At 41.7% G+C, this 21,728-nt stretch overlaps 2 protein-coding genes across 3 annotated transcripts; one reads left to right on the forward strand and one right to left on the reverse strand.

Annotated features, from left to right (window-relative positions):
* Positions 1 to 510: 510 nt before the first annotated feature.
* Positions 511 to 5,289, reverse strand: trappc3 (trafficking protein particle complex subunit 3). The gene is made up of 5 exons (XM_053862813.1): positions 4,953 to 5,289; positions 4,274 to 4,371; positions 3,378 to 3,477; positions 1,769 to 1,951; positions 511 to 1,024 (listed from the first exon to the last, which is right to left on the reverse strand). The coding sequence occupies exons 1-5, from the start codon at positions 4,992 to 4,994 to the stop codon at positions 905 to 907; spliced, it is 543 nt and encodes a 180-aa protein (XP_053718788.1). The 5' UTR covers positions 4,995 to 5,289; the 3' UTR covers positions 511 to 904.
* A 94-nt stretch (positions 5,290 to 5,383) lies between these two features.
* Positions 5,384 to 20,537, forward strand: smap2 (small ArfGAP2). 2 transcript variants are annotated; one of them, XR_008414378.1, is made up of 10 exons: positions 5,384 to 5,959; positions 14,187 to 14,320; positions 15,839 to 16,003; positions 16,081 to 16,140; positions 16,221 to 16,278; positions 16,457 to 16,599; positions 16,669 to 16,846; positions 18,114 to 18,502; positions 18,764 to 19,266; positions 19,327 to 20,537. XR_008414378.1 is itself a non-coding variant. In XM_053862812.1 (9 exons), exons 1-9 carry the CDS (start codon positions 5,854 to 5,856, stop codon positions 18,878 to 18,880), a joined length of 1,350 nt encoding a protein of 449 aa, XP_053718787.1. In that variant the 5' UTR covers positions 5,384 to 5,853; the 3' UTR covers positions 18,881 to 20,537. The 2 variants fall into 2 exon arrangements, 1 of the variants encoding a protein (XP_053718787.1); XM_053862812.1 differs by having other exon boundaries at positions 18,764 to 20,537.
* Positions 20,538 to 21,728: the final 1,191 nt, after the last annotated feature.

Below are 21,728 nucleotides of genomic sequence, written 5' to 3' on the forward strand. Positions count from 1 at the left end.
AAGGGGTTGTTTAATACCTTTCAGTAAATGTAGTGCTCGCTATTGCATTTTGTGGGAAACGCAGGTGTAATTGCGACATCTTGTGGTCATTATAGGATGAAGAGAAAGTAAGACAAAATCTAATCTTGTAATCGAAACACCGATTTAATACCATTTTTGTGTGAATGAATAAAGAGAACAGCATTAAGTTCAGTAACAAGAACTAGGTCGCGGTGTAAATGGCCCTGTGTTCTGAGTGCAACCGCTGTAAATGTGTCGGGTACGATGGTTCCTGCTCTGTAACGTCAAAGGCCATTCACAGGTGTGAGCAGCAAAAATCAACCAGGTCTCTCCTTAACCGCACGCACACGCCGACACAGATATTAATTCCATTTACCCTGAACAAACATCAGCGAGGAAGAGCGGACAGGGAGGTACAGTTTTGGGGAAGTGTGTGGCTAGTTAAAAACTCACCAGTCCCCACACACAAGCTTGCAATAAAAGTGCCACTCAAATACACGAAGGAAGTCATCAAATCATAAACATTTATTTGACTGTGTGTTAATTTAACTAGCACATAATAAGGAACATAAAAAACAGATGCAGAAGGACTGCAAGCTTTCAAACTTCATGATTTGAATCCTGTGTACGTGGCTTGTAGATACTTGATTTAAAGGTTGTTTTTCATTGCAAAAACTTGTGTTGATGAAGTTTGGTTTAGTTTCCTTCAGTCCACATATGCAGTTATGAGTGGAACACACAGAGCTGTATTGGTACGTAGTTCGGGCCATAGAAATGAAACCTATTCAACAGTCTTTCAGGTCTGGGAAAAAATGGAAACTATGATTCACAATAAGCACATGTGCTTAATGTTTGAGTTCAGTGTTCTGATGTACATGGAATGAGAAGAAGAGGCTCTTTGACATCACTCGTCCCCAGCCGGAAGGTTTTCTTCAATCCGCTTGATGAACTTCATTCGAATCTCTGTCACATTGTCGCCGCGAAGAGTGTCCTGGACGAACCTCACGTCCACCGCCATCTGGACCTGAATGAAAGACATGAGTTTTGAGTTCGCTTCTGCTGAGCGATACAGCGATTTCGACAGTAACTATATGACAAAAAAAAAAGACATTCTGTTGTACTAACTATGTTTAGTTCATGTTCAAACCTGAATATTTGACTAGTGAAGCAAACCTTTTACAACCACTAAGTTTTTTTTTCTGCACTGAAAAATAAAAAAAAAGTTCAACTTGTTACAGTTATCAAATTTATAATAAATGAATTGCTATGAATCATATTTTCATATTTGACAGTAGAATGATCAAAGGTAAGTTGAAGAAACAAGGTTTAACATCAGAGTGGAAGTGCTCCAGTGCTGAGCAAATTTCTCATCAGCACAATCCCATTTATTCTTTCATCATGGATGTTTTGGTGATGACTTCACACTGTGTATCACACGGTTTTATTTGGATTAATATTTACTTATTTGCCATTAATGAATCAAAAACAATTGATTAAAGTCCAAGCTCTAGTATTTACATGTTGTATATAATGGCAGGACACCACAAGTTCGAATGTACTCATAGAACTCCAGTTACATCCAGGTAACCAAGTATGTTTCATTGTAACTCTTCTTTAACAGAGGACTCACTGGTCATTATTCTATGAAGATATGCGATGCTGCTCAAATACTTAGACTGCCATTATTTTTCCCTAAAATTCATATTAATCTGGGGCAAATATAGAACTTGGAGTCTTCTAAAGCGCATTGTTGCCTTTATGGATTTACCATTTCCAGAGCTCCTCTGAGGACACCACACAGTAAATTGGAGTAGATGAGCGTGTTATGGTTGTCAGGGAGCTCCACAAAGTCGACCAGTGGATTGTTCTCCAGGATGAGGGAGAACTCGTCTCCGGCTGGACTCCAGTTGGTCACACTGGGAGTGACTCCCAGGTACATTTTAAATGCATTCTGTCAAACATGCAGATAAGATTGGGTTATAATCAGGGTTTACAGTATCACAATCACACTTAAATCTATCTGGCTGAACTAAAGGGATTCATGCTTTTAAAAGGGTTACATGAAAACAACCTCAAACCCCAAGTGAAGTTTTAAGAGCATCACCGGTAGTGATCATATTAGGTAATTATTAGTAATAAACTATGAAGTATTGTAATTGTAAGACATCAAAGAACATCCACATTTTAACTTTTAAGGCTGGTTATAAAAACATATTTAGCATCTAGTAGTGATGGCTCGATGGTTTCATGTAACAGTGTCCTCATATTCAGAGGCCACTGTCTGCTGTATAATGTTTGGACTTCAAGTAATTCAACAAATCCTCAGATCGGTTCAAATTTAAGAGCACCATCTAGTAACCTCTGAAAATTAGGGCACGGATTCATCAACCCTGCAACTCTTTCAAGATACCCAAGTAGGGCTGCAACGATTAGTTGACCACATCAAGAAAAAAAATATGTAAACGTCAAAATCTGTGCATCGAAGCCTCGAACTGGTCGTACCACGTGACCAATTCAGGAAGTGGATCGAGCAGTTCAATTCCAGATTTCAGCGGCGCGAAACGCAACAGCGGTTCCCCATTTTGTGAGCAGCTGTGTATTGATTATCGATTACTGTTGTCATGGAACCATTGAGAAAGAGAAGCGTTTTCCCAGGTTTGGGAACACTTCAATCTTATCTCTGCCAACAAGGTAAGTATGTATAACAGATATAGTGGGGGAAATTCTGTCAAAGAAAGGAGGTCCAAAAGGTCTAAAAACAGTTGAAAAAAATCTATTTTTGAATAAAAATAATTGAAATTAAATTTTGCTGTGTGTGCATCTTATCCATGTCTTCTCAAACACCATTACAGCATTTACGCCCATCTATGCCTTACATTGTTGATGATAATCCCACTGAAAGCTCTGGACAACAAACGTTCATGCTTGCAGAATCTTATATTTAATGTCCACTTGGTGGTGCCGGAGCGCATATGAACCTTCTTGAAGAGTCGACTAAGGAGTCGCAACAATTCTTCTAAATGCCTCGGTGCTTCAAGAAGCTTCATCTCACCATCACTAGTAATCGCGATTAGTCGACAATTCGGAAAAAATAATAAATAGGTTAGTCGACAACAAAAAGAAGCGTTAGTTGCAGCTCTATACCAAACCAACCCATCACAAGCAACTAGGATCATAGACTGAGGACAGCATTTTAATTCCCCCTGTGGTACGTGTTCTTTAATCATACTGACGAAACAGCCCTGAAAACACACATTGGAAGCCCATTTTCCCAAATCTTCACTCTCAGTGATTACTTTTCCAGTCAAGATACTGTCCTCTAATCCGTCCGTTCTGTTCTTGGTCACGCTCTATTTGGTCGGGAAGTTTCCGATTACCTTTGCAATTACATCAGCTGTTTCTCGGAAATCCTGACACCTGCCAATGTTGGAGCGAGCCAGGAAGTCTTCAATCAGCCGCACTCCTATGTTGTAACCCCTGGAGACAAAGATCAATAAAAATGAATAAATGAAAAGGGGATATCAGATTCTTCAGAAATTCCTTTCTAGCCAGTTAACTCATCTTGACAACTAGGCTTTAAACAAGTCCCAACATGGGCTGATTGTGACCACTTGGCTGTGGTGCCTGGCAGATTGAACAGGACAAGCTTACAGCCTTCTAGGGCACCTTTTTAATCCACAGGGCATAACATGAGCGCTTTGGTTGACATAACAGAGCCAAGGAAACTTTAAAGTCCAGTTAATAAGGCAGGCCATTCAAACTTGTCTGTCAGAAAACCATTTGATCATTGGAATGTATGTTGGCACACAATTTAAAAGTCAATTTTAGCCGCATCCAATAGTTGTTTATTCTCAAACATAACTCTACTTTTTAGAGACCAGAAAGGAGCAGAGTGAAGAACACATATTATTTCTGCTTGTTATCTTTTCACTTTGTGCAGCATTGTTTGTCTCATTGTTTGCGGTTTTATGGGGTGATATTTACTTTCAAATCTAAGTCATACAGGATGCAACACAAATCAATAGCTGATCTAAAAATGCAGCAACATTTGCAGCGACATTTTTGTTATTTATTTGTGTATGACATTTACACTCAGGCCCCCCTCATTCCTCTGCTCCAGTTGTTGGACGTTCCATGGTCAAATGTTTTTTATTATGCTTTTGCATATAATTATGCAAACAGAAATGACAATACATACAAAAAACATGGACATAACTTCAGTTAGTCAATTATAAAGACAGGTATGATTTATATTTCACCAAAATGGACTTACATTTTATCTAGCTGTTTATTTACTTCTTCATCATTCTCATAGTCTTTACACAGCTGGGTGACCAGGGCTCCATATGTCAGCGTGAACAGTTCCGAATTCTGGAAAAAAAAATATATAAAGCATAATGAAATCATTATTAACATTATTTTTCTTGTCACAGAACTTAGTGCACATCAATAAATTCCCAAAAACACAAAGCTGACTGGACAGACCAGGCATGAAACATGCTGTATCTCATCATAATGAAACCTGGTTCAGTGCAGATCGTGGTACAACATTGTGCCATTTTGAGACGGACAATGATCAAGAGCAACAGATCAAATGAAGTGCTCCATCAAAATATAAAACGACTACTGATGTGAGGCACCTATTGGTGTAGTATCCCTCCTATCAAGCAAAATCGCTCAGAAAATGGTCATGATTTTGCAATATGTTTATGAAGCTCTAACAAAACAAGTCATTCATCTGTATGCTAAACTAACTGCCGCATCAAATAGGGAATTCCTCGGACATCACATGCACACTAACAAACAATATTCGAACTTAAATCGATTACCTTACATTACACTTCATACAGCGAAGCTATTCGACAAAGGTGAATGATAATAGACGCACTGTGTGTCTTCCTGTTTGTAGCAAGCGTTAGCATGTAGCTAAGCGGTCCTGTCAACCCACTTACCACTTTCTTACTGTCGGTTGTTCGATTCGACTGCCTTGACATTGTGTATTCCTATTCGCGAAGGACGAAGGTTCCACACCTATAAATGCTAATGGATAAGACTCTCTGTGTAAGAGTCTCAATTGGCGTAAAAGCTTGTGCTACGAGTGCTAACTTCCAGATACGGCAAGTCAGCAAGACCAATGAAACGTACTTCCGCTTTGACTCGAACAGTTTAAATATTGAAACGTAAATGGTAGAAAGAGCAATTCTTGCGATGATTAAAAAAATTAAATTAGTTATGCAGTTGTTAGAATAGATTTAGAGAACTAAATGTGATGTATATGCATTTAAGTTGAAAGGGTGCTTCCGGATTGCTTATGTCAGATTATATTTCTCTTTCTCGCAGATGGCCAGCAGAGGGCGCCAAATAAGCGCAGTCATTAAAAACCTTAAGGTAAAATAGTTTATTAAATTAGCTCGAAAATACTCCATGTTGATGGACCAAACGTGATTTTACTAGTCATACTATTTTTAATGCGAGTAAATGTTTGTTTAGCGATGCCACCGCACGCTTGTGTGAATGAGCGCGGGGAGAGAGAGGGCGAGCACTGGAGGGAGAGTCGGAGCTTTGATGGGTTACAGATGCGCCTTTAAACTCGGTCCTTCACGTCACAGTCAGTTCTTAAAAACTACGGAATGTTTGCCCTCCTCGTGAGTCGCTTCTCGGCGCTTTTTTGCACCTAGAATAATCCGCATGCCGTCTGGCTCCGGCGCGATCATCCTGTCGAGGTGAACGCTTTACGGGAGGAGGAAGAGGCAGAAGGGCAGCGTCTTCTCCTTTCATTCCAGTCCAAACGCCCGAGCTGCTCGACAACAACCGGCGGCACCGAGGGGGCCTTGGAGGCGGCGAGCCGGAGGAATGATGACTGGCAAAACTGTGAAAGACGTGGACAGGTATCAGGCTGTCCTCTACTCTTTACTGGCGCTGGAGGAGAACAAATACTGCGCCGACTGCGAATCAAAAGGTGAGCGATAATCCCGCGGAGGTGTCATGCTAGCGCTCGACACATCGCCGTTACTACAAGACAATACTGTGGCGGGTCATTCAACAAGCAGGACCACCGCAGCCTTTGAAGCACCAGCGGACCGATCAGTATTCGTCTTAGTGTAGTAACACGTTGGTTATGTCCGTGTACAAACCGTGAATGTGGTTGACAAGGTGCTTAGCTTCGGTACACTGATATAACCAACAGTTTCCTAGCGTATTTATCATTATTTACCTCTAGAAATGGACAATATTTAAATGCCTGAACTCTTATGTTTGCATTATTTTATTGTTAAAAATGTTTGTTAATGGGGTAGAAGCACATGATTCATTTTAAACCAACTTATTGAGCCACCTGTGACTGAGGGGCATGACTATGTTCCCAAAAAATAGTGGTCTTCTTCACTGAAAAATACTCTATGTTCTATTTATACAACTTATTATCTATTAAAAGAGGTTAGATTAACTAGGAGTAATGGATCTACTCCGAGTCCCTGATGGATGAGAGAACTTCGTTCACATTTTAGATGGTTGTTCCTGGAGTGGGACCAAAGGTATGGGAGAGAGCTTAAAAAAAAAAAAAAAAAAAAGATGTAAACAAAGTTTTCCTCAGCATTGCGCCCCCTACTCTGGGATTTCATCCTCTACGCTGGGAAAATTATATATCTTCCTTGGTACATACTTGTCTATTGAGAAGTGCATCCTTTCTTTTGTATAGCTAAATTGAAGCAATAACCCACACAGTTGTCGGCATGTTTTGTACCTAGCTTCTTAGCCTCTTTCCCATGCGTAGCTAGTAATAAACACTTAATATGTTGTGAAAATAGAGGGAAAAGGCGCCCAACATGGTAATGTTGTGATTTATACAACATTTCCATGTTGTATAAATCACAAGACGCTAACCTCTGTGGGTTCCCGTAGTGCTTCAGGTGTCAGGGCCATCACTGGCCATCACACAATTGTAAGTGGTGCAGTGTCAACAAATCCAAGAACTGCACTGGACAGGATGTTCCTGCTGACCAAGGTCAAGGGAGGGCACAGGGAAACCTAATTCTTAACAGAAAATGGCTTGCTCATCCGTATAAAATGATTATACGAGGAAGCGGTGGAGATCAAAGGTATCGTGTGAAAGTGGCACATCGACTTTCCACCTTCTCTTCCTTCCTTATATTCTGTTTCTTGAAAGAGCATGAGTTCGTCATCAACTGTAGTTAAACCGGTTTCACCATGTTGGTAGTTTTAGACGTAAACACAAAGAGATAGAGGCAGTTTCTTTTTTTTTTCACTGCCAATGTGGAAACAGAGGAATGAGGACAAGGCTTGATTTCACAAAACCTGTCTCTTACACACAGTGAAATGTTAAATGAAGGCATCTCTAACTTTGGGACATATGTTTTAATGTAAAGCAGCCTCTGTACATAAAAAGCCGATGAAAACAGACACCACACTGGAATTTATATTCCTCTGTCTTCGCCACTAATACAGTATCAAAGCAAATCCTCGCCGTCCTTTTGCCTTTTGGTTGGTTCCTCTTTAACAGGTCACTCAATGTACTCAACAGTCCACTTCCTGTTGACACAGTGGGCAGGTGGCTGATACACTGAGGCAGTCACGTGGTATGGAAGACAGAGTAGTGAGAAATTACTCGAGAAAGTACTTGATATTTTGTCTGTTATGAATCAGGGAAATTAATTACATTTGCCATACTGTATTTTTATTTAATTAATTCAATGATTTTAAAACACATCGATAAACACTAGCTGTAGCTCATTGTAAAGACAATTGAAGGCACTACCTTATTTATATTAATATATAGGTTATTTGTTTGTTTTTTCTCTTGTAGTATTCTATATTTCTTTGTTTTTTAAAATTAAGTGTTTTGTCTGTCAAGAGTATTAATATTTTGATTCTTAATACACTAACTGCAACATTAAAAATGTAAAACCAGTAAAGACACATTTTGTTTTTGTTATTATTATATTTAAAAAAGCAAATATGTACAGTGCAGATACATTTTTCAAAACCCCTGAATGCATTTTTTTTTAATACAAAAAGTAATTCTCCAGTGTGATAAACTGAAAATACACTATAAAATACGAACAGCTGTCAATGGGTCAAATGCTCTACATGCTGGGATAGGTTTAAACTCGATAGGAGAGAAAAAAACAAATGTTTTATGCTTGCTTGGTGCGTCTTTTTTCCACATTTCTGACACTTAAATGTATATTTGTGTTGTGTATTCTTCATAAATCTCTGTTACAATCTGCTCATGATGGTCCTCGCATTTCCCTGCCATGTATCTAAATGTTTTTTGGATCAATCACATTAACTTGGTCTGAGAAATGAGACCGACTGGCAGCATGTTTGCATCTTTCCTGCCCCACTCTGCTCATAAATATTAGAGGGCAAACAAATCAGTGCCTGCTGCCATCAAGGCGGCGCCCTGTGGATTTCTAATGAAAACTTCATTGGGATGAGCGGAGAGCTTTCCAAAGTCGACAGGAAGTGGGAGACGTGGATGAAAGACGACACCCTGACGTTTTGTTGAGAAGACCTGATGAAGTGTTTAGTCACAGCTAGAGAGTTCAACATCTTTTCTTTCATCCCAGATGCTCCTGACATCGTGTCCCGACACGTGGCTGTCATCGCTCACCAACAATAGACTTGGATTTGAGCATGGATAGTTGATGTTTAAGCTACTGGTCTGTGGCGTTTTCCAAGGCAATTCTTGGGCAGGAGGGAGACCTGTTGGATGTATTACATCTCCAGTCCAGCTTTGTAACTTTGCAATATCGAGAGATGACTTCTTAGTATCACAAAGTCACTTGTGGTAGATGCTAACAGTAAATTCGAGCATCCACCTCAAATCCGGGAAGAGGCACACACACAGGGTCCTTGGTTAGTTAGGTCATCTGCTTTCTTCTGATTCTTATTATGTTATTTCTTCTTTGCCATCTATAAATCATTGAGATCAATTGTATAAGGGATTTTAAAAGCAAACAACCTCATGAATGACAGGAGGAGCCATGCCACTATTAAAGTGTGGAACCATGTCCCTTTAATTTAAGGTCAAATTTAAAAAAAAAATGCACACTTGCAGTAATTGTTATTTCGGTTAGATCCATAGTGTTGAATCAAAGTTTAATTTATTCAATGAAAGAATAAAAGTAATGATAGTCCTTGGCTTCTTAAGAACATGAGTTGTGTTTCTGATCTGCCTGACTTCAGTAGGCTGCAGTTGGTCTTGGAAGAATACAGAGGCGAGCACCAGAGACGCAGTTTGCATGAGGTCATAAGAAGACATAATACGGCGATCAGAGCAGCTAATCCTGTTGATGCTGTTTGTATTCCTTCATTTCCAGTCATGATCCTCCTTATTTACTTGCTTCTCTCAACATCTCCATCCAAGACTACGCCCCTGTGTTGTCTCTTCCGCTTACATTGGGCTTGAGAGGCGAACACATCATGTAGTCTACCTCAGGTTGAAGTGTCTTTACGGGTCATGAAGACGGGATCAACTTATTTGCATGAACTATATATGGATAAATGATCATTCTGTGTGTTTACTCCATCATAACAAGCTTATTGACCCTGTGGTGTTTGTGTACACACCCAGCTTGTGTTGCCATGACGATATCACCTGGTAGTGTCATGCCTCCTCTTCCTGAGAGAGTTTTAGCGGCTTGTCCAATCAGGGGAGAAGATGTTGTTTTTAATGAAGCCTGATGTGATTGGCTTAAGCCTTTAACTGCCAGATCAACCAAATGGTAGAGCAACAATTCAGACCGGTGAGCTCACAGTGAGCAGGTTAGACCCAAACTGCTTCGGTTATCTCTCCCAATTGAATCATTCGTGTTATGTGTGAAATAAAAACTGAATATCAATAACTATATTTCCTGTTTCAATAGTTAAAGGATTGACTTGAAGAAACATTGGTGCAAAATCCAGTGGGCATTTGCCTTGTAACATAGAGACTGGTGTGAAATTGTGTGACTCTAAAAGGACTATGCAGAGTGAAGTTACCTTGTTTTAAGGTGGTCACATGTAGTTGCTCTGGAGGTTTAGGTCGCACCAGTCAAAGTATGCATCATGAAAAAGAAAAGAAACCTATGAGTGACTCTAAACTATGAGATCTATTTTAATTCATTTTACAAACGCTGTTGCATGAAGCGATCACACTGCAAAGTTCCTCCTGCAAAGTCATTTGTATTCATTGCCCTCCGATTGAACTGTGCTCTGGAACGAGCCGTAACCAAGAAACAAGCAAACTGAGAAACAAGGAAGCAAAATATTTGACGTTTATTGTCCTGATGATGTTAAGAATACTAGCTTTTGATAATGAAAACTAAGTAAATATGACTCATCTAGTCCATACCTTCAAGTGTATTAGTACCATGAGTGTGTTCCTGCCCTTTTGTTATTATGATGTGTCTCTCAGGACTGTTTTCCATTTAAAAACACCAAAATCCGCCATAATCATGTTCACTTTAATGATACTTGTTGTGTTGTTGTGAGACCTTATCACGTGAGCATTCGAGATATCTGATATATTGGGCTTGCATCATCAAAAGTTTACTTCTTGCTCATGTGGATTAGTGTGAAATAACATTAAGAATAGTAATAATAATTCATAGTTGTGTCGTATAGACGTATAGCCCAACATGTTTTCATGTTGATATTAACCTTGGGAGGATTCATGCAACTACACAGAGTACCAAATCACTGCCACATGAAGTGAGCTGCCTCCACCCTAACCTATCTTGAGCTCCTCTTCGTATTGTCCTGTATCACATCCAATGCTTCTGTGTCTAACATTGTTAATTCAAAGCATCCCCATCTCTCCTCCTCTGTCCAAACCTTCTGACCTCCCTAACTTCGTCTCTAAACTTCTCCACTTGAGCTGTCCCTCTGATATAATTGTTTTTAACCTTGCCTTTCCGAGTTGGATTTAACAAAAAACTGAGCGTCTTCAACTCTGCTACTTCTAACTGTGCGGCACTCTGAGCACCAAATACTCAAGTTAGAGACAGTTAAGGCTTTTGGTGAACTTCCAATTTGAGTTTGTTACATAGCTTGCGATGTATATTTGCGAGTGGCTGTGGGGTTGTGTGTGTTTGTAGCACTGACATATGAAAGTTCCTATCTACAGAGAATTTCCTCGTCTTACTGAAGGTTCTTTCACGGCTTATAAGTGATAATTAAAATTATTATGAGGCTGCTTTGATTTTAAATCTCGTACAACTGTCTGATTTACTTTCCTGCTCACTACTTTGACGACAGAAGTGCGATCCCGCTCCTCCTTTTGTGTCACAGATGGTAGAAGTGTCTTAGTAAATTATCCATCAGAGTCCATCTGCTCGACTCAGACGAAGAGTGGGTCATTAGGCGGCTCTGAGGTTTCTGGGCCGGTTTTCTCAAGGTGGCTGAGTGGGGAGGTCACGGGATCCAACCATGACTGGGACTTTGTGGGATTAACCAGCAGCACTGTTGATCCCAGTGGAATGTAGGCTAAGAATCCATATGCACCTGAGTTTGAACAAGAGAGCGAGTATGTGGCCCCCCAGCATGGGAACAACTTTGGTGTCACCATGTTCGCTGTTTGCTCTGATGCTCTTTGAACCCAGCTCGACCGGATGAAGACATTCAACCCTCAAAGATGGATGCAGATCATAAGCTAAATAAAACATTGTTATACTACAGGAACACAGACAATAGTGTATACAGGAATATGAACCAGGCTCGTGGACTATTCAGTCGTTGATGTGCTTACTGAAGTGGTGTTAAACCCTTGAACCGCTCCAGTGTTGCCTAATGACACGCTTAAGAAGAACTGCTGAGTCGGCACACAATGGATTGTGTGTGCTCTGTTTTCTGCTCTTTTATTGTCTATAATTGATTCATTTCAGGGCAGGTTTGCTGACTATTTTTTATTTGTGTGTGATGATAGCATAGTCCCTCACCTCTGGGCAAAGGGATAAATAATCCGTGACTGTTCCTTATTAGTGTCTCCTTCATTTGTATTTACTGGCGTTTCATGTATTTACCTGACACTGCAGTGGTTTATCTCCACAATATCTCACGTCTAATATCAGCATCTTCCTTTAATTCACCCTGTGTCTCCCACTCTCTTCTTTCTATATCTGATCTGGAGGTGGTATTGTTTCTGGGCAAACACACAGTAAATGTCACAGCGCTAACCAAACACGCCGCAGTAGTGCAGGTGAGAGACACCAGGGACTTTGTTTCTCTTGTTAAGTACAGTCTTCCATGGAAGAAGTTTTGAATCGTGCTGTTTTCCTGTTACATCCAGCTGATTATCTGAGTCAGCATTAATGTTTGCAGCGGTGTTTATTCTATTATTAGCCATCATCGACCACTAATGCTTCTGACAGTCGCCACTATTCCTTTTTGATTTTGGCTTGGTGCTATTTTGTGCTAATGGAAAAATCAGTTTTTATCATTCTGTCAGACAAGGCTGTTTCTAGTTTCACATTCAGAGAAGGCTCTCGCTGAATCTTCCACTTGTAAACTACACTTTGCAGACATTGTTTACAAAGCTATTATGGTGTATCCGCACTTGTCTTTGGAAACAGTTGCCATTGTGACATTCACATTTTAATTGAAAGGTTGGTGGTCGTGATGGCTGGATGAGGTTTCATGATTCAGTATTGAAGGATTTATGAGGTTTCATGAAACAGTGTCCTGATTTTCATAGGCCTCTGGATGGTACTGTCTGCTGTAAATTGTTTGGGCTAATTCGTTGAAACCTCACTTCATTTCTAAACCAAGAGCGTCAGCTAGTGGCATCTGAAAATTAGGACACATAACCAGGTCAAAGATTGGACCTCAACTAGTTCAGAGTCCAACTCCAATGTTCCGCTGTTAACTGAGAGGTTTAACCCCACACAAGGAAGACTCAGCGCCCGGCCAGTGGATCTTTTTTGAGTGGATTCTACAATTATTGTTACGGATGTTAAACAGCTTTAAAATAGCAAAACTGTGAGCTAAACATGTATTTGTCCCTCAACCAAAAACATGTAGGAATGAGGCACCATTTTACCTGTGGGACAATAAATGGCGTGTTTCCCTCAGCACTTTATGGTTGCGCCTGACCCACCGAAAAAAAAAAATGTTGCATCAAAACCAGAGCAACAGATATTGATCTAATACGTCATATTTGCAGCGCTTTGGTGCCTCTTTATTCATGAGGATAACTCATTTAAATTCAGCGCTAAGTTGCTATAATACACTTTGCTTGCCACATCTGCTCAAAATACCGTTGGTGACATCACTGGACAGCAAACTAGTTCATGGAAGAAGATATACAGTGTGATGAATCACACTCCCTGTGTTATTTATTATTTCTTGCCAGACGTCTATTATGTAAATTTAAAGTAACTACATCTTGATAAAACGCAACATTTAAAATTATGTTTTGATGCTACGCAAGTCGATGAGCGTCTGAGATTTGGTTACAGTATCGGGGGCACCTTTCAGAGGCAGAACAGCCCATCAATGTCAGGAACAGCTGCAGCTCCAGCTTGCTGACAGAAGCCATTAAGTGGAGTATTATTTTCAGAGTTATGTCACAACAGACCAGCCACCTGATTCACAATTAGTGTTCGCTGCAGTGACAACAGTCCTCAGTCTGTGGTGGTGAAAATGTGTCACTGCAACCAGTTGGAGAGCAAATAGATGAGTGCAAAGTGTTGGGGAGGTGGAGAGAAGACGAGAAGAGGAGCAAGAAGGATGAGGAGGAGAGCGCTGCATTCTCTTTGAAGCCGGCTCTATTCTCCAAAGAGAACGGTTGCATAATTTAAGAAGGAGAAAATAGCCTGACTGTGTTGTTTTTCCTTCCCAGAACAGTTCGATGTGAGACCGACACCTCCAGTGTCGCACATTAGGGAATCTACGCTCAAGTATTGGTTTAGAGTCTTGGTTTCGAAACTGATGTATCTGTTCACATTGTGTGTGTCGCTACTTTTCGTCCATGCTTCTGACACCAGGCTCCTCTGGGTGTTTGCGATGTGGGCTAACTCACGTCTTAATGTGTCAGGAGAGAGATTGAATGTCCTCGCTGCTAAAATAAGACTCACAATTGAGGTCGCAAACGTCCTCTCGCCCCTGAGATTCATTAAGAGACACTCAGCTTTCATTGTTGTGTTTGTTGCTTTTCATCACAACTGATAGTGTTTGTTTCTTTGCAGGGCCGCGATGGGCATCATGGAATTTGGGGATCTTCATCTGTATAAGGTGCGCTGGAATCCACAGAAACCTTGGGGTGCACATCTCCAAGGTCAAGTCTGTTAATCTGGACCAGTGGACGCAAGAGCAAGTCCAGGTTAGAACCAGCACATCACGAACATTATGACCATCAGCCAAACGTTGTCCTTGCCAGCGTGTGACAGTTGTGGTGGACTTTGGTTCACGATCGTAGTTTCAAAGGTAATTTTAATAGAGGGAAAATCTGATAATGACACTGGTCGACTCTGAGGTTCTGGATCCCTGTTTATTTTATTAGATGAAGCGGTCCTCATAGGTTCTCTGACGCAGTCATCTGCCTTGGTTCACATCAACACATGCAGGTCTCCCGCTGTGCTGGCGCCTCGGCGAAAAAACGTGGTTGAAAATAGTTGGATATTGGACGGAGCTCCACTCTGGTATTGGCGTCCTCTTTCGCGTTCCTCATTATTATTATTGATCGCGGACACACTCTCACAGGCAGCGCTAATGCTATGACCTGGCATCAGTTAGGGACCATCAGCAAATTCAGGTCCAAACTGGCCACGGAGGTCTATGGTTTTGCCTCTGACGTATGTTTAGAATATGCAGAAAAGTACAATTTTGTAGCATGGGTTAAGTGCCGCCCGAGGGCCACACGCGGCCCATTCTGCATTTGTCTGGCCCTCATGAGGCCAGATCAAAAACTACTGAAGATATTGTGCTTTTTATATGATTATCATTATTATTTAGGCTCCCATATCATCTGTTTTTCTTCTTTAGCAATAGCTAAACTGAAATGTTCTATGAAATATTGATTTTTTTTTCTCCTATTTTTCTGTTTGTTTTATCATACTATAGTCAAAGTTAAATTTAGGATTTCTTCTGTCCTTTCAGATCCACAGCCACTCACAACTGTCACGGTATTTAATTTGGCCCTTCAGGGAATTTAATGGCCCACGTCTGGTCTGTCGACGCAGCATAAAAGCTGGTCATGTGACAACAGCTATAACTAAATCTAAAAAGCAATATTGATGACAATAAAAACGAAATGTGGTTTGCAAACTAAAAGCGATGATAAATTGTCTCTTTATCACACGTCCAGTTCTACTGGCCACTGGTCACCACTCGCGATCCTATTTTAGAAGACGCACCTATTGGTGCCCATGTGAACTAGTTCAATAACAAAAATATTTAAATTTTTATTGACATATGAAACCAAATTCACCAAAAGTTGAATTAAATATGTCAATATATTGATAGTAAGAAAGTATTGCTAAGTATTCCTAAATTCAAATTATAAACATCATGAAAAGCACATGTAAAACATAAACTCGAAAAGCACTTAGAGAGCGCAGACCTCCGCCACGTTGCATGTTTCCCCCATTTTTTTAAGCCACTTATATTGCCCCACATCTAAATGAGCTGAATAATTTGCCACCCTTGGATAGCATCGAGTTCAAAGGGGCCGATAGACTCGTTCTAGTAACAAGTCACCACAGGTGCCAGAGAGAAAGGGAGCTAGCTCATTATAGATGCCTTCAAAATTTGGGGACTTTCACTGAGTCTTGGACTGAATGGAATTTTTTTAATCTGTTATGTTTTAGCTGCTCTAGTCGTGGTGTTTTCCTCTTCCCAGTGTGTGCAGGAGATGGGTAATGCCAAAGCCAGGCGACTTTACGAAGCGTTTCTCCCCGAGTGCTTCCAGAGACCGGAGACAGACCAGTCGGCTGAAATCTTTATCCGGGACAAGTACGAAAAGAAGAAGTACATAGACAAGGTCATCGACATCCAGATGCTCAGGGTCGGTCGCTCACCTCTTGGTCGTCCTGAGTCCATGTTCGCCCCCTAAATTTAGTAACGTCTATGTTCTGTGCACAGAAAGAAAAGAGCTGCGACAACATCCCTAAGGAGCCGGTGGTTTTTGAGAAGATGAAGCTGGTGAGCGGGTCCAAAATAAGTGCTTTGTTCATCAGTTATGATCTGAATAAATAAGGGTTTCATTCATTTTTTCTCAACAGAAAAAAGAGGTCAGCCCAAAGACTGACTCCCAAACTGTCACTGACCTGCTGGGACTAGGTACTGACAACACAGGCGAGCGCACACATCCCTTTTCAGCTCTGTAATGTCATCTACACAGTCTCCTCAGAAGAGTAAAACAGCACATGTGGACAGTAAATGCATCTGAGATTTGATATTGTTGGATGTATGGAAGCGGAGCAACAGTGTAACCACGTTTCCATCTATTACCGTCCAGACGGGCCGGCTCCCAGTAATGGAGTGTCAAATGGAGGATGTGTTCCAGACAGTAATGAGAGTCCACCGGTGACTAATCCACCTCCTGCACACTTGGATATTTTCGGTGCTCTGCCTTCATCTGCATCGTCCTGCAAACCCACGGTAGGAGATGCTGTGCGGAAGAGGCCGCTGTCTACATGTCGGCTTCACGCGATGCTTCTGTGTCTGCAGGCGGCGGCCGGCTCCATGCCTCAGAGCAGAGTGACCGCCTCGGTGCCTGAAAACCTCAGTCTATTCCTCGATCGAGCGAAGACGGAGGAAGTTCCTGTGAAGAAGCTGTCCAAGGATTCTATTCTCTCGCTGTACGCCTCCACGCCATCGGTGCACGCCAGCAGCATGGCCACGCACGGTGAGACCGAAATAGTGTCCGCTGTGATCACGTGGATTCACTTGTTACTGGAATAGCCCCACAGCCTTCCTTCTTCCACGTTGGTAATCTCACCAGACAATAAGTTCAGCACTGAAAATCTGCTTGCATCTGTGATCGGAATAAGGAAGTTTGTGGCCCCTGATATTCTCAAGTGTTCCCACTCTAGAGGCCATTTGTCAGTGAGAACTTGTGAAACAACTCGTACAATGGAATGGAAACACATTTCCTGAAACTCAGTCCAAAAACCGCTTGAAAAATACGCAACACTGTATGAAAGGAAAAATTTTTTTTTTTTTTTTGTCACCTTGATGTCAGGACACACAAAAGTGTGAACATGATAGGAAGTTCTGTGTTGATTTAGGAAAGTTGTACTCGCTTGTCCAGAATATATGACTATACTATCAAATCATTCAACTTTCATGCAACCAGGGTTTGACCACATGGCGTCAGGTACGTTAGAGCCTGGAAAACTGCCACTAACAGAACTATCCTTTGATCGGAGACATCCTAAGTCTTGACTTATTTTTTTAAAATATATGGTGTGTAAACTTGCGTTGGCGGAGGCATGCACTATCCTTGTGCTTTTTTACTTAAGTGGCATGTCACCATTTAAATGAATGCCACATGAATGAACTAAATGAGAATCACTGTGTTAAACACCTTTCTGCAGCTAATTTGAACTTTTTTGTCAAAAATTTAAGTTTAATGAAGTTGCTGGCTATTTGGGACAGTTTTTTCTTACAGTCTGAACCCTGCGGCTTATACAAAGACGGAGCTAATATATAGATTTTACAGTCTGAAGAGTGTCATGCAAAGTATTGAGCCCTGTCACATCAAATCGATGAAATCACAGACGTTTTATTGATCTTAAAGCGCTCAAAATGCGCTGTTTTTGCCCCCTTGTTGGCATCTCCTGGAGGACTGGAGACGAGAAGCAGCAGCTGAGCGCGGTTCTGGTGTCGGAACTTCGGAGACACGAGCGAAAACAGCATATTTCGATGCTGGATCCAGTTTTCAGAACTAGTTTAGAAACGATCCTCATGCATTTTTAAGCCAGGTGCTCCACTGACCCGCAGCTAATAGACCACTGTGACTTATGACTGTATGAACAAGATTTGTTTTCCTTCTTAAATTTAGTGGGTGTGGTTAATATTCCGCTGCGCTCTATACTCCAGGATTTACGGTAGATGAAACGATGTAGTGATTTCTTTCCTCATTTCCTTTTTCCTTATGCATTTTATTAAAGGATTATACATGAACCAGGTGGGATACCCGACTCACCCGTACGGCCAGTACCACTCACTAGCACAGGCGGGAGGAATGGGCGGCGCCATGATGACGTCACAGGTGATGGGCCAGCAGCAGAGCGGCATGATGGGAGTCCAACAGATGAGCATGATGGGACCGCAGCACGCCATGATGGGCGCACAGGGCGCCATGGTGGCCCCCGGCGGCATGGGAGCCGCACCGTACATGGCCGGGATGCCCCAGGGCATGATGGGACAGCAGCAGAGTGCAATGATGCAGCAGCAGCAGCCGGGTCACATGGTGGTGCAACAGCAGAGCGCTGTTATGGGCCATCAGCAGGTGTACGGGGTCAACCAAACTCAGCAGCTACAGTGGAACATGAGCCAGGTGAGGGAGTGTCCCAGATTGTTCTGGGAGGGCTGTGAAGTGGGATGGATGGATGGATGATCGGATGGATAGATGGATGGGTGGGTGGGTGGATGGATGGATTAAATGGAAGGATGCATGAATGGATGGATGGATGAACGGATGGACGGACGCATGGATTGATGGATAAATGGATGGAAAGTAGTCCGATATCCCATAATGAACTGCAGCAGTAGAAGCTCCTTTGAGTGATAGAAGTGTCTTTCTTTCCTGCTGACTCAGCACATGGCAGGACTGAACCTCTACAACACCAACAGCATGGTGGCGTACAGCGGGCAACAGACGGGCGGCGCGGCGGCGCCGAGCTCAGCACACATGACGGCACACGTTTGGAAGTGAGCGTGCGGAAGGTCCAATCACTTCAAAACAAACTGTGAGGGGCAGCGCCTCGAGGAATCGGCGGATGCTTTGATGGAAAACGCAACTACCTCCCTTCGCCCTTTCTCCCCCTGCCCCCCACCCTTTCTCACTCCGCTCCACACACGGCCACGACGTTTGCCTTTTGGAACGCGCTTGATCGAGCGTCACAGACTTCTGAGATGGTTTCACTTGTCCCTTCATCTCTGCTGTCGAACAACGTCTGGGAGGATGTTGAATCACTTTACATTATGACCCACAACAACCGGTGACTAACTGATGAGTCAGCAACATGTGTTCTTCTCAATAGCTGCTAACAAGGATGAATGGAATCAGAAAGTCATGTGATCTGTTCGGTCACGCAACAGGTCAGTATTTTGCTCCTTAGAAACAGAACCGTTTTTAACATCCCTCAATTTCTTATTCAGGATGAGAATTTAGGCAGTAGAAGGGCCAGAATAATTCCCCATTTACCAGTCGATGAGGAACGAGTCAAGGTACGAGACAGGTGACAAGTCAGCCTGGGGAAGTGAAGAAGTCACTCTTCAGGGGCTGTTTTTTCTGAAAACTTTCTGCTTTACAAGCACTAAACTGACATTTTATCACCTGGATTTGGACTCAAATGGCCGGGGTGCACACACTTCCCTGTCCTGCGAGCTACTTTGGAGATGCCCTCCTGATTTACCCAGACAAAAACGTCAAGGTTCAGAAGCTACAGAGCTACAACACCAGGATCGTCGTCCACACCTTCTGTTTTTTTTAACCCTATAATATTTGTTCCTGATTTAGGCCTACAGTTTAGATAGAACGCAATATGCATGCAGTCGCCTTGACTTTTTTAAAAAGTGAAATACGGAGTTGACGTAAACGCCCTCGAGCTTCAAACCACAAGTTAGTCCCACACTGATTTGTCAAACCAAAGACCACGATTGTACAGTTTTCCACGCCGCTGCGTCTTTTCTGCGATCGTCGCCGTCCTGACTGATGGCTGCACTGTGTAAGAGGAAGGGTGCGCTATACTCATCTGCATGCTGTCACTGCTGATGCGCTCACACCTCTGACCCTCGTGGCCTCCGATAAACGACGAATGTCTGTACATACCAGAGGAACAAACACACAGGACGTGGTGTCGCCGATGCTTCCACCAAACTGCATGAAGAGACTGTTGGTGTTTGAATGGGAATGTGTCTCGCTCTCGAATGTGTCGTCCAGCAGCAGTCGTGTCTGTTGAATGTGTTATCCGTGTCTAACTGTGAGCAGGTGTAGGACCAGACGCCGAGTCAACATCCTGTCCTCAGTATCTGTTCCGATCAAGCATGAAGCCATTTTTTGATTACTGACCTGGAGACTCGTTGTGTTCACCTTAAGGTTCTGTTTGACTTTAAAAACATCAGAGAGCAATATTAATGAAATGTTTTGTGACTTGAATGAAGTTTTTTTTTTTAATCTTAATTTTGATTCATTGGTTTTGGGTTCCTCCATGAACTAATGGCAAAAGGAATGTATCGTTCTGTGTACTCCAGATTCTATTCTGTCAGAATATAGATGTGTTTCATAAACAAGATGTGGTTCTGCTTCTTTTGCTGTTTTTATTTGAATACGTAAACGCACACGTGAATGTTGGAAATATATGAAATAAAGATGGTTTTCATTTAATATTGGTTGGCTCCAGGTGGTATATGTTTGGAACACTGAGGTGAAGAGGAGAGAGCAGGCGCGGTGGAACAGGTGGGGACGACTGTCAGGGGTGACAGAGGAGCAGCAGCAAGAGTGAAGGGAAGCTCTGCAGGACAGGGATGAAGATGGTGACTTGGAAGGAGAGATAGAAATGTATGAGGAGAAGCTTCATGGTGAAGTTAGGAAGGCCAGATGGTCTGGACACGAGAGGAGGAAAGACATTGGATAAAGAATGATGGAAATGAATTTACCTGGTAAAAGAAAAAGAGGAACTATTGAGGTTCACGAGATAAAAGAGGACAGGAAAGGGAGGTGAAGGTGGGGGAGGATGACTCACGATGACTTATAGATTCAAATATGACACACATGGGAGCCATTTTTTATTTTCTGTCGATCACGTTTATTTGCTTGACATCCATTTCTACTTATTAAAGGAAAAAGAATAATTCGTTTTCACATGTAAAATAATGCTTTGACTTCATTCAGATTTGTGTCTTTGTGTTGCTACTTTTATGACACATTTACTTAGGCAGGTGAGATGACATGGGAGCAGGCGTGGGGAATTAATGTTGTTCTCATGAAGTCAAAGCCAAACAAAAAAATAATAATCCTGAAGCAATGACAGTCTACTTCTGTCATCAGTCACTACACTAGTTTTCCATCTTCCTTATTAAGTTATTTTCATGTGTTCAAAATGTATTTAAATTTCATGGTGATTTCCACAGTATTTTTCAGCATAAATAAATAAATATCATATTGTGCTCACAGTTCCTTGACCTAGATACCCACAAATCAAAAAACTCTTCCCATATTTAGGATTTAAATTCAGGATCTGTGTATATAATAGTCATAATAATAATAACAATAACAATAATAATAATATACAATCAAATTGTCTTCTCATAATGTTAAAGTATTTCTCTCCAGTTTTCAGTAATTCAATATAAAATTCAAGTAACTCATGTTTAAATGTAGCTCATTTTTTAAGGTTTCCTTCACCTTCAGGATCTCTTTCTTCTGTCCTGTCCCTTGGCCCCATGACTGTACATAATGTGGCCCAGATTTATCGGCAGCACTAAGCTATAGCAATCTATTTTAACAGCTTCAGGGAATATGGATTTAAATAGTTTTTATTTATCGTGAATATTTTCCA

This window comes from Synchiropus splendidus, chromosome 4, assembly GCF_027744825.2.
Source record: "Synchiropus splendidus isolate RoL2022-P1 chromosome 4, RoL_Sspl_1.0, whole genome shotgun sequence".
NCBI classification, from domain to species: Eukaryota; Metazoa; Chordata; class Actinopteri; order Syngnathiformes; family Callionymidae; genus Synchiropus; species Synchiropus splendidus.

What these genes read in the sequence shown, in the direction of transcription:
- smap2 (XM_053862812.1), top strand. Translation starts at nt 5,854, where the DNA reads ATGATGACTGGCAAAACTGTGAAAGACGTGGACAGGTATCAGGCTGTC. An exon ending in GGACGCAAGAGCAAGTCCAG is followed by an intron (nt 14,321 to 15,838) that starts GTTAGAACCAGC and finishes TCCTCTTCCCAG; the next exon opens with TGTGTGCAGGAGATGGGTAA. An exon ending in TCGACATCCAGATGCTCAGG is followed by an intron (nt 16,004 to 16,080) that starts GTCGGTCGCTCA and finishes TTCTGTGCACAG; the next exon opens with AAAGAAAAGAGCTGCGACAA.
- trappc3 (XM_053862813.1), bottom strand. Translation starts at nt 4,994, where the DNA reads ATGTCAAGGCAGTCGAATCGAACAACCGACAGTAAGAAAGTG. An exon ending in CAACCGACAGTAAGAAAGTG is followed by an intron (nt 4,372 to 4,952) that starts GTAAGTGGGTTG and finishes TTTTTTTTCCAG; the next exon opens with AATTCGGAACTGTTCACGCT. An exon ending in TCAGAGGAGCTCTGGAAATG is followed by an intron (nt 1,025 to 1,768) that starts GTAAATCCATAA and finishes TCTTTCATTCAG; the next exon opens with GTCCAGATGGCGGTGGACGT.